General features: G+C 45.3%; 1 protein-coding gene across 1 annotated transcript in view; it reads right to left on the reverse strand.

The window, feature by feature from the left end:
- The window catches only part of LOC137322210 (dynein axonemal heavy chain 8-like), a 1,468,904-nt gene that overhangs the window by 1,133,506 nt on the left and 319,802 nt on the right, over positions 1-15,596 (reverse strand). Inside the window, exon 17 of the mRNA XM_067985326.1 lies at positions 14,289-14,476. Coding sequence (XP_067841427.1) covers positions 14,289-14,476 — 188 coding nt within the window. The remainder of the gene's footprint in view (positions 1-14,288; positions 14,477-15,596) is intronic.

The following is a 15,596-nucleotide window of genomic DNA, read 5'->3' on the forward strand; positions in this document are numbered from 1 at the left end:
GAGGCAGGGACCCTCAACTCTTTTAAAAAGTACCTAGACCTAAAGTGCTGTAAGCTGCAGGGCTACAGACCGGGTGCTGGGAGATGGGATTAGAATGGGCACCTGGTTATTCTTCGAGCCGGCACGGGCACGATGGGCCAAATGGCCCCCTTCTGTGCTGTATCTTTTCTATGGTTCTATGATGTAGACAGACTAGTGAAATGGGCAGACACATGGCAGATGAAAGTTAACGCAGAGAAGTGTGAAGTGATTCATTTTGGTAGAAAGAATAAGGAGAAGCAATATAAACTAAATGGTACAATCTTAAAGGGGGTACAGAAACAGAGAGTTTGTTCTCTGGGCTCTGGTGAGACCACTCCTGGAGTACTGTGTACAGTTTTGGTCTCCATACCTAAGGAAGGATATAATTGCCTTAGAGGGGGGGGTGCAACGGAGGTTCACTAAAATGATTCCTGGGATGAGAGGATTGTCCTATGAGGAGAGATTAAGTAGAATAGGCCTACATTCTCTGCAGTTTAGAAGAATGAGAGAATCTCATTGAAACGTATGAAATTCTTAAGAGGGCTCGACAGGGTAGATGCTGAGAGGCTATTTCCCCTAGCAGGAGAGTTTAGAACCAGGTGTCATAGTCTCAAGATAAGGGGTCAGCCATTTAGTTTCTACACTCAGAGGGTTGTGAATCTTTGTAATTATCTACTCCAGAGGGTTGTGGATGCTCAGTCGCTGAGTATATTCAAGACTGAGATCAATAGATTTATGGACACTGAGGGAATCAAAGGATATGGGGATAGGGTGGGAAAGTGCAGGTGAGATAGAAGATCAGCCATGATCTTATTGAATGGCAGAACAGGATCGAGGGGCCATATGGCCTACCCCTGCTCCTACTTCTTATGTTCATAAAAGTGTGGGTGTACATACATAAGTCTTGAAGGTGGCAGGACAAGTTGAGAATGCTGTTAAAAAGGCATACACTATCCTTTGCTTTATAAATAGAGATGTAGAGTACGAAAGCAAGGAAGTTATGCGAAACCTTTATTAAACACTGGTTAGGAACCAGCTGGAGTATTGTGGCCAATTCTGGGCATCACACTTTAGGAAGGATGTCAAGGCCTTAGCTGGGCATCACCCACCATAATGGGTAAAGAGGTAGTGCTTGCATCAGGAGCACACACCGGCAGCATTCTAACAGGAATTAATATATGCAGATAAGGGAGTACATGTTTTCCATTTTAGAGCACCCCAGCGCCTCGTTCGCCATGTGCAGACCTCATACAGCACAACGTGATGCGAACCAGCATGAAGGCCTCCTCGCCAGCGCTATTTAAAGGGATCATGCAGTACTTACAAGTTAGTTGCTGGTTTACTATTTCTGGCTATTATTTGACTTCTTGGCCTTTTTTTTGCTATGTTCCAACACTCTTGAAAGTTCACTTTGTCTGCACAAAGATAGGCTTTGCTGCTTTTGTGCAATTTCTGCTCTTTACTCACAAATAGTGTGGCTCCAAGCATGGGTGGCCTGGTAAGGCTGCCTTTGGGAATGAAGGACGAGTGAGAGCAATGAAGGAAGCACCACAGAGCAGGAGAAGCTGCCAGAAGAGGAAGGAGGACACCGAATGGGAGGCCATATCCACACAGGGTTTTCAAGTAGCACTTCTCCCACCTCAGCTTGACTGCAATGTATGAGGCGCCTTCGATTTACCAAGGAGGCGGTCACCAAACTTTGTCACCTGCTGCATCCACAATTACAGCCTCAAACCAGGTCCTGGACAACACTGCCTGTGGCTGTCAAGGTCATCATCACCAGCAACTTTTATCCCATGGATTTCTTTCAGTCTGCAACAGGTGACATCAGCAACCTCACAGTTCGCAGTACACCCATGTATCAGGGAGGTCACCGAGGCTCTACACCAAGAAAAACACTTCCCTATTGACAGAGAGAAGCAGAAGGGAGTGCACGAGGTTTCGTCCTCGTGGCAGGCTTCCACATGGTGCAAGGTGCCACTGACTACTGTTGAGCGGAGGTCACCGGTTACAGTTATTGGCTTAGTACAAAGAGGAGACGAGTCAATTCTCTCTTAATTCTCAATTCGCTTTATTAACGTTGTTAGATCATGTACATATAGCTTATACGTCTGGTTAGATATAGGCATGCAGTTTACAACAAGTTATACAGTTTTATACCCAAACTAGGATTTAAACGCACACCCACTAGGTTTCTCTGACACTCCCTGAGTGGTCACAGAATAGAAAGGCTACTATATTACCCGGAAAGGAGATCTGACGCTGGCCAGGCGTTCCATTCTCTCTCTCTTGACGTCGTCTCTACGTCCCTGACGTAGGGTCTTCCACTTTCGCGATGGTTAGTCTCCGGAGTTTCGCACACACACTGGCACCAAGCCTGCAATTCTTCAGTCTTATTTCCAAGTCTGTCTTTTTCGAATGGTGTTGTCCTTCTCCTGTTGGCTTAGATTTCCTCGAGTGGTCGGTGTCATCCCCTGATTGGCTCTGTTCCGAGGGGTTAGGTAGCATCACCTCATTACTCCTTTTCTAAATAAGGACTGGTGTCGCATCACAGTCCCTTTGTCTCTTAGAAGCGTAACTAATTCAAACCGGTTCAGGCCAGCTCAGACCAGTGACTGAACTCCAGGTCACTTCAATTCAAAAGTTACTTTTGCCTGCGTGTTAGCAATTCGGAATAAACTCAGTAGTTTTCTGCAGCCCCTGGCCAACACTACACTAACACACTGTCTTGCGTGCTCGCTATAACTAGCCTGACATCTTTATCAATCAAAAGGGATACCACTCCTTAACGTACAACTGATTAGCGACCACAGGTAGCTCATCATGCAGGTCTGTGTTCGCTATCCAGGCAGCAATCATGACTCTCTCATTCTGCGCCAGTCCTCAATGCTGCCTTTATTCCAACCAGGCCACCAAGTTACTGGCTAGTTATTGGGTGGCAAGAATTATCCCCTCTGGATATGGCTCATGACTCCAGTCAGAAACCCACGCACAGCTGCAGAGCACGACATACTATCACAAGGAACGTCATTGAGCAAACAATCGGCGTGCTCAAGCAACTGCCTGGACCATTCCAGAGGAGCTTTGCAGTACACTCTTAAGCGGGTCTCCAGATTTGTCGTGATCTGCTGCATGCTCCACAACTTTGCCAGCATGAGGGACCAGCCCTTACCAACTCCTCGGCAGCACAAGTACCAGAAAAGGAGCGGGAAGAGAAAGTGAGGCAGCGACCACCAGAGCCCCCATCTGCTAGAGCTCTTAGAGAAAAACTCATCGAGGATTGCTTCAAGTAAGTCAGCCCTCCTATTCCTCATTCACCAACAGTCCCACAATCCTTACCTCTCTTCTGACAACCATCATCCCATTACCTTCCTTCACTCCAGACTTATTGGTCTTGCCCTCAGTTAACTACAAAGACAAATGCCAACTCCAAATCCAGATCCAAAAACAAATTTATCAAACAAATCATCAGCATTGACCAAAAAAATTACTAATCACCCTTGTGCAAGCCCTTATTGCCTGCCTTGCATGTTCCTTTCCCTATCCTAGCATTCCTACGGGGTGTTGCCCCAATGGCTATAGCTTGGGAGGTAGAAGGCTGCTGAGTTTCTAGTGAGGATTACCTCGAGCAGCTCTGGGCCAGAGGGCCCAGCTACAGACTTCAGCATGTTGGCGTTAGCTACAGCAGCCTGAGCTAGCTGGCTAAATGGCACCATCAAGGGCAATGGCGGAGTGTCTGACAGGGGAGCAGGTATGCTGTCATCCGAAGAGCTGACATCAGGTGCCTCTCCCATGGAGTAAAGGCCACTCTCCTGGGGCGGTGCGTCAATACTCCTAGGGCTCTGCTGGAGAACAGAGTATCATACGAGATATAGCACAAGAGGAGGCCATTCAGCCTATCATGCCTGTGCCGGCTCTTTAAAAGAGCTATCCAATTAGTCCCATTCCCCTGCTCTTTCCCCATAGCCCTGTAATTTTTTCCCCTTCAAGTATTACCTACTCCAAAAACAACTTATACCTGGACCTAACAAAACAGAACCAAGGCTAATTTGACTTTCTAAGCAGGCTGTGCAGGATTGGCATACGCAAGAGATAAAACCAAATCCAGTCACCACATTATATTTTTGTAAAAAGATATTCAATCCATCTCGCTATCATTCCAAACATTTAAAAACAAAAGAATACACGGAGGAATGAGATGCTCTTCAAAAAATGATTATAAATGTGTCACTCAAAAATAATTTTGAAAAATAAACCCGCCATCAGGACAGCCTCAAATCCCATCTTGCAGCTGACTGAAGCGGGGACTCCAGCTGCAAACTCTGTGAGATTCCGAGCAAGGAGCCAGGCCTGGGACTCTTTGTGGGGTTTGAGCCAAGGAAGCGCGGCAGGCACAGCTCCCCTCCTCTCCTTTCCTCTCCTCTCTCCATCTCTCCTCTCCTCATTCTCTCACCTTCCCTCCTCCCTTCTCTCCTTTTCCTATCCTCTCCCCTCTCCTCTCCCCTCCCCTCCTCTCCTCTCCAGTGCTGGAGTGATGTGACGCCCTGAAAGCCCCTTTCAACAGTGGCCCCTAAAGCCATGTGAGATTCCATGGCAACAGTTTGTGCTGCCTTGGAAACTGTCAGAGTTGTCATAAGACATTCCAGCATGGTGTGTTCCACTACATGTTGATAGAGCTGACCATTTGATCATACTGTGTGAAAAGCTTTGCAACAAGTTGGAGGTAGACTCCCCCATGCTCCGTGACGTTATGCACAAGCTCTCCGGCAGGCTGCCCAGTGCACCAAGCATTTCCCGATGTATGTCCATAAGCCTTCTTTGATAGCCTGGCGCATCAAAGTCAGCATCTGAGTCATCTGCAGCAGAACTAGTGGCAAGTTGCCACCAATGGCATCCTATCCCCCTGCCATAGCTCCTGCACACTTGTACCCGGTGAATCACCACGTATAGATCTGTCCTCTAACCTATCCTATAAAGTCCTCATGGTGTCAGCATCTGAGCTAGTGGTTGAGTCAGATTAAGTGACGGTGCATCTTCTACAACACGGCGCTCCTCTTCCTCCACTGGCTCAGGGGCATAGACATTCTCAGCAGCTAAAATGAAAGGAAGTGATATGGGTTAGCTTGTGGTGTGAGGGAGAGCAGAGAGAAAGATGTGGGTGTTGAAAGCATCTGCAGCTTGTCATGTAGAGCTGAGGGAGAAGTGAGAAGAGATGAAGTGGATTAAGTATAAAGAAATTCTGTGCAGTGTCTCCTCCAGCGTGGCCAGTGCAACCTTCTCCTGTAAGAAAGAAGGTTTTGTGAGGTGTTTGTGGAATGTGGCTGTCATGCTAGAATAGCTGACTCTGTGTGTGTGAGATGTGAGTTGTGAGTCAGTGAAGTTTGTAACGGTGCAGTGTGTGTGGGTGAGGAGAAGAATGTTTAGTGTGGTGCACTAATTGTAAGACAGTGCAAGGTAGTGGGGGAGGGGAGTCTTGTGAGTGCTTTGAGTGTTGTAATTAATGAAGCTGAGTGGTGTAGCTGTGATGAGAAAGTATTTCAACAGTGTTCTTATCTTAACAACTCTAGTCAAATCATTGAATTTTTTCCTGCGTTAGAGCCATGTTCTTGGGGCAATGTTCCTGGCATTGACATCATGAGCGGTTTCCTTCCACTGCCTCCTTACCAGATGCCTGGAAGGCTTCAAGCCCCTGGGGGAGAAAGGATGTCCCTTCTCCTGTAAACTGACTGCACCAAGGCCTCAAATGTAGCATCAGAGAACCTTGGTACCTGCTCTCTCCATCCTTCAGCCATTTCCTTCCAAATTTGTTACATTACAAGTTTTGCAGCCAGAATGTATTTATCCTTTAAGAGGTCTTGGTTGCCTTTAAGTAGCATCTTGACCTTCTGATACCGCAACCCCCACGAGAAGCATGCAGCTAATGAATAGCATGGGTAGTGCTGGCTGCATGCACAAATCATTACAATGAGCAGGCAACACTGATATTACATGCTGGCTGCATGGGTCCTAACTGGCATGGTAGTCCACGCCCCACTCCCCCCACCCACCGCCGTGCCTGTTTTCACGGGCTATCCAATTTCTAGGCTACACATCTTAACAACAATAGAAGGGACATCGTATGGACCAGAGGCTTTCCTGCAATCTAAAGAACATAGGCTCCAACAAAGATGGTTTTTATTGATCATGTAACCATTCTGTTTGTGTTGATTTCTAACAATGTCAACGGACGCAGTTGACCTGATTTTTTATGTGTTTTATTGACAGGGTTAAAACTGGCATTGGCAAAGTGATTCATCAGATTTCTATTCAGTCGCAAGTGATAATTTTTGTATAAATGATCATTTTGTTCTCAGTGTTATTATTTGTTAGTGAGAAAAATGTGACTACAAAATTCAGCTGCTAATGACCAATGGTAACTTCTGCTCATTGGTCCCTTATAACCATATAACCATAAGATCAAGAATGGGACTATTCCACAATGTTCTGCTTCATTCACAATTGTCCATTAATGAAGCAGCCCATGCCAGCCTATGGCAGAACCTGGATAACATCCAGAACTGAGCTGACAAATGGCAGGTAACTTTCGTGCCATGCAAATGCCAGGTAATGACCACCTCGAACATGAGAATGCCTAGCCATCTCTCTTTGTTCTTCAGTGGTAACACCATCGGCGAGGCCCCCACCATCAACATCTTGGAGGTCACCACTGACCAGAAGCTTAACTGGACCAGTCATATTAACACGGTGGCTACAAGAGAAGGACAGAGGCTGGGTAACCTGCAATGAATGGCTCACCTCCTGACCCCTCAAAATCGTTCCACAATCTACAAAGGCTCAAGTCAGGAATGTGATAGGATACTCACTACATGCCTGGATGGGTGCAGGCGCAACAACACTCAAGAAGTTTGACACCATCCAAGATGTGGAGATGCCGGTGATGGACTGGGGTGACAAATGTAAGGAATCTTACAACACCAGGTTATAGTCCAACAAATTTATTTTAAAATCACAAGCTTTCGGAGATTATCCCCTTCGTCAGGTGAATGAGTGAAAAGGTTCTCAAATCGCATATCTTATACTAGGCTGGGACAGCATCACACCAATCAAAAGGTGTCGTTGTTGTTCAAACAGGCCAGTCACGGAGAACAGCACGTCCTAGTACACTGGATATACAGTGTGTCAATTATACAGACAGACAGAAAGAAACCCAAATGGCAGAGAGAGAGAGAGAGAATATTAAAAACATAACTTTTTTTTCCCTTTTTGCTGGTGGGGTTACGTGTAGCGTGACATGAACCCAAGATCCCGGATGAGGCCGTCCTCATGGGTGCGGAACTTGGTTATCAACTTCTGCTCGACGATTTTGCGTTGTCGTGTGTCTCGAAGGCCACCTTGGAGAACGCTTACCCGAAGACACACGACAACTCACAATCCCACCTAGTTTTGTGTCGTCAGCAAACTTGGAAATATTACACTTGGTTCCCTCATCCAAATCATTGATATATATTGTGAATAGCTGGGGTCCAAGCACTAATCCCTGCAGTACCCCTCTAGTCACCGCCTGCCACCCCAAAAAAGACCCATTCATTCCTACTCTCTGTTTCCTGTCTGTTAACCAATTTTCAATCCATGCCAGTATATTACCTCCAATCCCATATGTTTTAATTTTGCAAACTAACCTCTTATGTTTATCAAAGGCCTTCTGAAAATCCAAATAAATCACATCCACTGGTTCTCCCTTTTCTATTCTACCAGTTGCATCCTCAAAAAACTCCAGTAGGTTTGTCAAACACGATTTCCCTTTCATAAATCCATGTTAACTTTGTCTAATCCCGTTGATATTTTCTAAGTGTCCTGTTATCACATCCTTTATAATATAATAGACTCTAGCATTTTCCCTACTACTGATGTTAGGCTAACCAGTCTGTAGTTCCCTGTTTTCTCTCTCTCTCCTTTTTTAAATAGTGGGTTACATTTGCCACCCTCCAATCTGTAGGAACTGTTCCATAATCTATAGAAATCTATTGGAATAGTGGAGTCTGGAGATAACAACGCCATGGTCTGAGGCAGGTGACTTTAGAGGTGGAAATAGGCAGTCTTTGCGATGGAGCGGATATTGTAGGAATATTGCAGTAAGATTACTTTGAGCTTTGTGGGGCAAATGCTGTAAAAAGTACCTAAAATTGAGTTCTGGCTTGAAAGCTGACCACACAAATTGGAGTTCAGCTGTTGAACGAAATGCTGGAAAAAAGCTTTAGCTAACACAAGCGAAGCCCTCGATTTTAAACCCCTCCCCCCGATGGGTGGGAGAGGGTCGGTGGCAGTTTAAAATATCAGGATTGGGCAACCCAATCCTATTCCCGCCCTTTAAATTTTAAAGTGCCTATCCACCGTCATCCCTTTTAGTAAAGTTCCCCAATCTATCCTAGCCAATTCACACTTCATACTTTTGTAATTTCCTTTATTTAGATTCAGATTTATATAGATATGTCTACCTATGCTATGGCTGAATCCTCACTATCCCCAGAGAGTTCTCGAACCTGGCTCCCGAATTGAGAAGCAATGTAGGCACTATACTCATATCAGAAATGTGGGAGAAGTCAGGAATACAAAAACACTGGAGTCAAAAGTGTATTTTTTTCCCATTTCCCATCCTTTTCCTTTAACTTCGGCTCAGAAACACAATCAACAACTCAAAGCAATTTACACTCATCCCATGTGAACAATTTTGGCTTCCAGCAGCAATGGAATTGTAATGTTATGAGTCAGTACCACAGCTAGAGAATATATAATCCGAGACAATATAAAGAGGATGCTGCCAATGTCACAGTAAAGGAGAAGATAGTAGAGAAATTGAGTAAGATAAGAACAGATGAGCGGGAGGAGGTATTGGCGGTTTTAGCAGGCCTAAAAATGGATAAATCCCCAGGCCCGGACGAAATGTATCCCAGGCTACTGTGTGAGGCAAAGGAGGAGATTGCGGGGGCTCTGACACATATATTCAGAACCTCTCTGGCCACAGAGGATGTGCCAGAGGACTGGAGAACCGCTAATGTAATACCATTATTCAAGAAGGGGAGTAGGGAAAAACCGGGGAACTACAGGCCAGTGAGCCTAACATCAGTGGTAGGAAAATTATTGGAAAAAATTCTGAAGGACAAAATTAGTCTCCACTTGGAGAAGCAAGGATTAATCAGGGATAGTCAACATGGCTTTGTCAAGGGAAGATCATGTCTGACTAATTTGATTGAATTTTTTGAGGGGGTGACGAGGCGTGTGGATGAGGGTAACGCAGTGGATGTGGTATACATGGATTTCAGTAAGGCCTTCGATAAAGTCCCCCACAGGAGACTGGTCAAGAAGGTACAAGCCCATGGAATCCAGGGTGCCTTGGCACTTTGGATACAAAACTGGCTTAGTGGCAGAAGGCAGAGGGTGATGGTCGAAGGTTGTTTTTGTGACTGGAAGCCTGTGGCCAGTGGGGTACCACAGGGATCGGTGCTGGGTCCCTTGCTGTTTGTGGTCTACATTAATGACTTGGATATGAATGTAAAAGGTATGATCAGTAAGTTCGCTGATGATACAAAGATTGGTAGGGTGGTAAATAGTGAGGAGGATAGCCTCAGTCTGCAGGACGATATAGATGGGTTGGTCAGATGGGCGGAACAGTGGCAAATGGAATTTAACCCGGAAAAGTGCGAGGTGATGCACTTTGGAGGGACTAACAAGGCAAGGGAATACACAATGAATGGGAGGACCCTAGGCAAGACAGAGGGTCAGAGGGATCTTGGTGTGCAAGTTCACAGATCCCTGAAGGCGGCGGAACAGGTAGATAAGGTGGTAAAGAAGGCATATGGGATACTTGCCTTTATTAGCCGAGGCATAGAATATAAGAGCAAGGAGGTTATGATGGAGCTGTATAAAACACTGGTTAGGCCACAGCTGGAGTACTGTGTGCAGTTCTGGTCGCCACACTACAGGAAGGATGTGATCGCTTTGGAGAGGGTGCAGAGGAGATTCACCAGGATGTTACCAGGGCTGGAGCGCTTCAGCTATGAAGAGAGACTGGGAAGATTGGGTTTGTTTTCCTTGGAGCAGAGGAGGCTGAGGGGGGACATGATTGAGGTGTACAAAATTATGAGGGGCACAGATAGGATGGATACTAAGGAGCTTTTTCCCTTCGTTGAGGGTTCCATAACAAGGGGACATAGATTCAAGGTAAAAGGCGGGAGGTTTAGAGGGGATTTGAGAAAGAACTTTTTCACCCAGAGGGTGGTTGGAGTCTGGAACTCACTGCCTGAAAGGGTTGTGGAGGCAGGAACCCTCACAACATTCAAGACGCATTTGGATGAGCACTTGAAATGCCATAGCATACAAGGCTACGGACCAAATGCTGGAATATGGGATTAGAGTAGACAGGGCTGATGGCCGGCGCGGACACGATGGGCCGAAGGGCCTCTATCCGTGCTGTATGACTCTGACTCTATGACTCTATGACTATGAAGAGGAGGTACTTAAAAGGTTGGCAGCGCTCAAAGTAGAAAAGTTGCCTGGTCCGGATGAGATACATTCTAGGCTGCTGAGGGAAGTAAGGGTGGAAATTGCAGAGGCTCTGGCCACAATCTTCCAATCCTCCTTAGATATGAGAGTGGTGCCAGGGGACTGGAGGATTGCGAATGTTACACCCCCATTCGACAAAGGGGAGAGGGGTAAACCCAGTAAGTGCAGGGCAGTCAGCCCTAACGTCGGTGGTGGGGAAACTTTTAGATACAATAATCTGGGACAAAATTAATTAGCGCTTGGAAAAATATGGGTTAATAAATGATAGCCAGCACAGCTTTGTTTTCGGCAAATCGTGTTTGACTAACTTGATTGAATTCTTTGACGAAGGAACAGAGAGATTTGATGAAGATAGTGCAGTTGATGTTGTGTATGTGAACTTTCAAAAGGAATTACATAAAGTACCACATAGTAGACTTGTTAGCAAAATTGAAATCCATAGGATTAAAGGGGCTGTGGCAGCGTGAATATGAAATTGACTAAGAGGCAGAAAACACAGTAGTGGTGAATGGTTGTTTTTCAGACTGGAGTGAAGTCTGGAGCCTTGTTCTCCAGAGGTCATTTTTTAGGACCACTGCTTTCTTTGATATATATTAATGACCTGGACTTGGGTGTACAGGACGTAATTTCAAAGATTGCATTTGAAACAAAACTAGGAAATGTCGTAAACAGTGAGAAAAAGAGTTACAGACTTCAGGAGGACTTCGACAGACTGGTGAAATAGGCAGATGAAATTAAATGCAGAGATGTGTGAGATGCATTTTGGAAAGAAGAATGAGGAGATCCAATTTAAACTAAATGGTACAATTTTAAAGGGAGTGCAGGAACAGAGAGACCTGGTGGTGTACATGCACAAATCTATGAAGATGGCAGGACAATTGGAAAAAGCATACCAGGTCTTTAGGCCGGAATTTTAACCCCCCAAAATGGGCAGGAGTGGGGGGGGGGTTAAAATTTCAAAAATCTGAAACCCAACCCCAACCCGCTTCCAGTTTTAACCTGCTCTCTCATTAGTTGTGATCTTCCAAAATTCCCTTGATTCTAGAAATGTCCCAGTGGATTGGAAGGTGGCAAATGTAACACCGCTATTCAAGAAAGGAGGGAGAGAGATACAGGGAACTACAGGCCAGTTAGCCTGACATCAGTAGTCAGGAAAAAGCTGGAATCCATTATTATCGACATGGTAACGGAGCACTTAGAAAATCATAATATGATTAGGCAGACTCAACACAGTTTTATGAGAGGGAAATCGTATTTGACAAATCTATTCGAATTTTTTGAGGGTGTAACTAACAGGGCAGATTAAAGGGAACCAGTGAATGTAGTATATTTGGATTTTCAAAAGGCATTCGATAAGATGCCACACAAAAGGTGGTCACACAAGATAAGGGCTCATGGGATTGGGGGTAATATATTAGCGTGGAAAGAGGATTGGTTAGTGACTGAAAACAGAGAGCATAATGTGGGGAAATATGAGGTTATTCACTTTGGTAGGAAGAATAGAAAAAAAGAATATTTTAAAATGGTGATAAACTATTAAATATTAGCGTTCAGAGAGATTTGGGTGTCCTTGTACATGAAGGACAGAAAGTTAACATGCAGGTACAGCAAGTAATTAGGAAGGCAAATGGTATATTGGCCTTTATTGCAATGGAGTTGAAGTACAACAGTCAGGAAGTCTTGCTACAGTTGTATAGGGCTTTGGTGAGACTACACCTGGAGTATGGTGTTGGTCTCCTTACCCAAATAAGGATATACTTGCCTTAGAGGCAGTGCAACAAAGGTTCACTAGATTGATTGGGATGAGAGGGTTGTCCTATGAGAAGAGATTGAGTAGAATGGGCCTATACTATCTGGAGTTTGGAAGAATGAGAGGTGATCTCATTGAAACATAAGATTCTGAGAGAGCTTGACAGGGTAGAGGCTGAGAGGTTTCCCCTGGCTGGAGAGTCTAGATCTAGGGGACATCATCTGAGGTTAAGGGGTCAGACATTTAGGACTGAGATGAGGAGAAATTTCTTCACTCAGAGGGTTATGAATCTTTGGAATTCTCTACCCCAGAGGGCTGTGGATTCTCAGTCATTGAATATATTCAAGGCTGAGATTGATAGATTTTTGGACTCTGAGGGAATCAAGGGATATGGAGAATGGGCAGGAAAGTGGAGTTGAGGTCGAAGATTAACCATGATTTTATTGAATGGTGGAGCAGGCTCGAGGGGCCATATGGCCTAATCCTGCTCCTATATCTTATGTTCTTCTGAGAGGCGGGTCAGTTATTTAAACATTTAATGAAGCTTTTACATGTAATGGCTGTGGGTCGGGTTTCCTGGGGCTCGGGAAACCAGGCAACTGAATCGAGGCGAGAACGGCAGGATCCAGCAGGTAAGTGCCTGTCCAGCACTGCTTATGGGCCAGGATGAGCAGGAGCACTTCCCCCCGGCCCCTTAGGTAAACCTGCTTCTCTCCCCTGCGAAGTGGTGAGCTGTGATCCGAAGCCCACCCCCGCGATCTACCTGCTGACCCGCGATCTCTTCAATCTCCACTCCCCCCAACCCACAATTTCCTCCCCAACCCACGATGTATTCAAACATGCCCTGCAATCTCCACCTCCCTCCCACCCTCCACTCTGCTCTCTGGTTGCGACCTACCAGAGTTAGTCTTCCTGCTCAACAGCCAGCCAGTCTCTCAATCTGGCTGGCTGCCGGCCGGGAAACGGAGAAAAAAAATTCAAATGAGGTCCTCCTGTTAAATTCTCTGCGTTACCCACATTTCCAGTGCTGCGACCACTACAACCACTCCCCAGCTCCCTCCCCGCTTCCCAAATATCGGGGCCATAGAGTACAAAAGCAGGCAAGTTGAGCTAAACCTTTATAAATCACTAAGGTTAGGCCTCAGCTGGAGTATTGTGTCCAATTCTGGCACCACACTTTAGGAAGTATATCAAGGCCTTAGGAAGGTCTCATTAACATACTGTAGTTCCGCCTCTCGCCCGACAGCTGGCCAAACGCATAGCCTGGCCGGCAGGCAAGAGGCAACGGTCCCTGGCAATCGGGGTGGGGGGGGTGGGAGGTGGGGTGGGGGTCAGGGGAGGTTCATAATTGGGAGTGAGGAAAGAAGCTCTGGTCAACAATCGGGTGGGATGGGGAGGTTGGCACTGATAAGGCATCTCCGGTCAGCAATTAGGAGGAGCTGACCTGCTCCTGCCCATCAACGGCGGGGGGGTGGGGGGGGCGGGGCAGGGTTAACCTTTTGCATGCAAAGTGTCGATGGGTTTAAAAACCAGGACTGCATCCTCCAGTAGTATATTAGGATTAGTATTGAGCATAAATAAAATTAATGTGTGAGCTGACAATGTCAGGTAGATTATTTAGCTGTTAGGGCCATCAACAGTTAAGTCTGTCCAGCAGTGGCTGCTGAATAGTGAAGAGTGGAAAGCCTGGCAACACTTTCTTCGGCTATATATATACACGTATATAGTGTGACAAATATGGATGAAGCAACTATATGCTACAGCTGTTATAACTTCTGCTGTTGCCCTGTAAAGTGACTTCTAAATTTTAACTGAATGAGTAAGTCTGTAATAGTTTTGCTTTGTGTTGTTGTTCACTGTAATGACATAATGCATAATACATATTACAATATAAGTAGAAACTGCAATATACATCTTGCATCAAATTAAATCTCACGAGCACATAATCAGAACCTACCTCCAAACGATCACTGTTAGATTTCAACATATTCTCAATCTTTAGCAAACGTTTGGCTATTTCTGGCACCTCCAGCTCCATCTTTAACATACATTTAGCCTCTCGAATAACCTCAACAATTCTATGATCAAAGTTCGAATACATTTTCCCAGCATCTGGATCACGTATCAAAAGAGTTGCTTGGAGCACTGTATAAAAATAAAGTTTATAATATTCAGATATATATGTAACTGAAAGCTGCAATATAATTGTACAATAACTTTCGACTTTGTTAAATTTACTACGCAGAAAGAATATATTATTAGGAATTGGACTTTTGTAAAAAGTTCCATCTCAATACATGAACGTATAAATATAACCTATCTCCAAATGATCATAGTTAGATTTCAACATATTCTCAGTCTTCAGGAAGCATTTGGCTCACTCTCACATCTCAAGTTCCACCTTTAACATTTATTTACGCTCCCGAATAACCTTTATTTACGCTCCCGAATAACCTCCACCAAAAGAGCCAGTTCTGCCAAACACTTGTAAGAATCTCAAATGCACCTCAGAAATGCTTATTCTTTTCATTCCCACTCCTATATTTTATGTTTCTATTATTTAATCCCCCACATCATGTAACACTCTTTAGTCAATAATACAGGCAACCAGGCCTTTGCTTATACACATCGGTGATTTTAACCCTACCTGTCTGGTGGAAACCTGGAGGGTGAGCAGTTAAAATTGCCCAGGTTTCTTACCCACCCTGGAGCTGTCAAGTGCAGGCAGCAAGGGTACCTGTTCAAAGCCAGCAGGGTCCTTTTTTATATATGCATGTTGGGACCTGACTGCAATTTTAACTCAACGGCCTGAGTAGGAAGCTGCAGTGGCTTTCCCGCCAGGAAAAGACAGCAGGGAAAAGGATTGGGATCAGAAGAGGACCAAAGAGGTAATTTTTTTTTTAACATTCCTTGTGGGGCCAAGAAGAGCAAGAGTGATTTAAACGAGGCCTGGCAAGTGAAGTAGCCCAGGCCTCATTTCTGGAGCAACGGGTGATTTTCAAACTCATACCATTACCCACCAGCCTAAAACCCACCCGGAGTTAAAATGGGGCCAACAGGGGGTTGATTGGGGCAGGGACTCCCAATGCTGGAAGTTCCTGCATTCCCCGCCGCTCAGAGGCCTAGTACGCCTGGTGAGACTAGGTTTACTAGACTTCCAAATGGAAGAAGTGGGGCACACTTGGAGGTCCAAACTGGGATTATGGTCTGGCCTCCTGAACAAAAATAATATGTTGATTTTTTTTAAAGTGTTTAAATGCAACTC

Source organism: Heptranchias perlo, chromosome 5 (assembly GCF_035084215.1).
Source record: "Heptranchias perlo isolate sHepPer1 chromosome 5, sHepPer1.hap1, whole genome shotgun sequence".
In the NCBI taxonomy this organism is placed as follows: Eukaryota; Metazoa; Chordata; class Chondrichthyes; order Hexanchiformes; family Hexanchidae; genus Heptranchias; species Heptranchias perlo.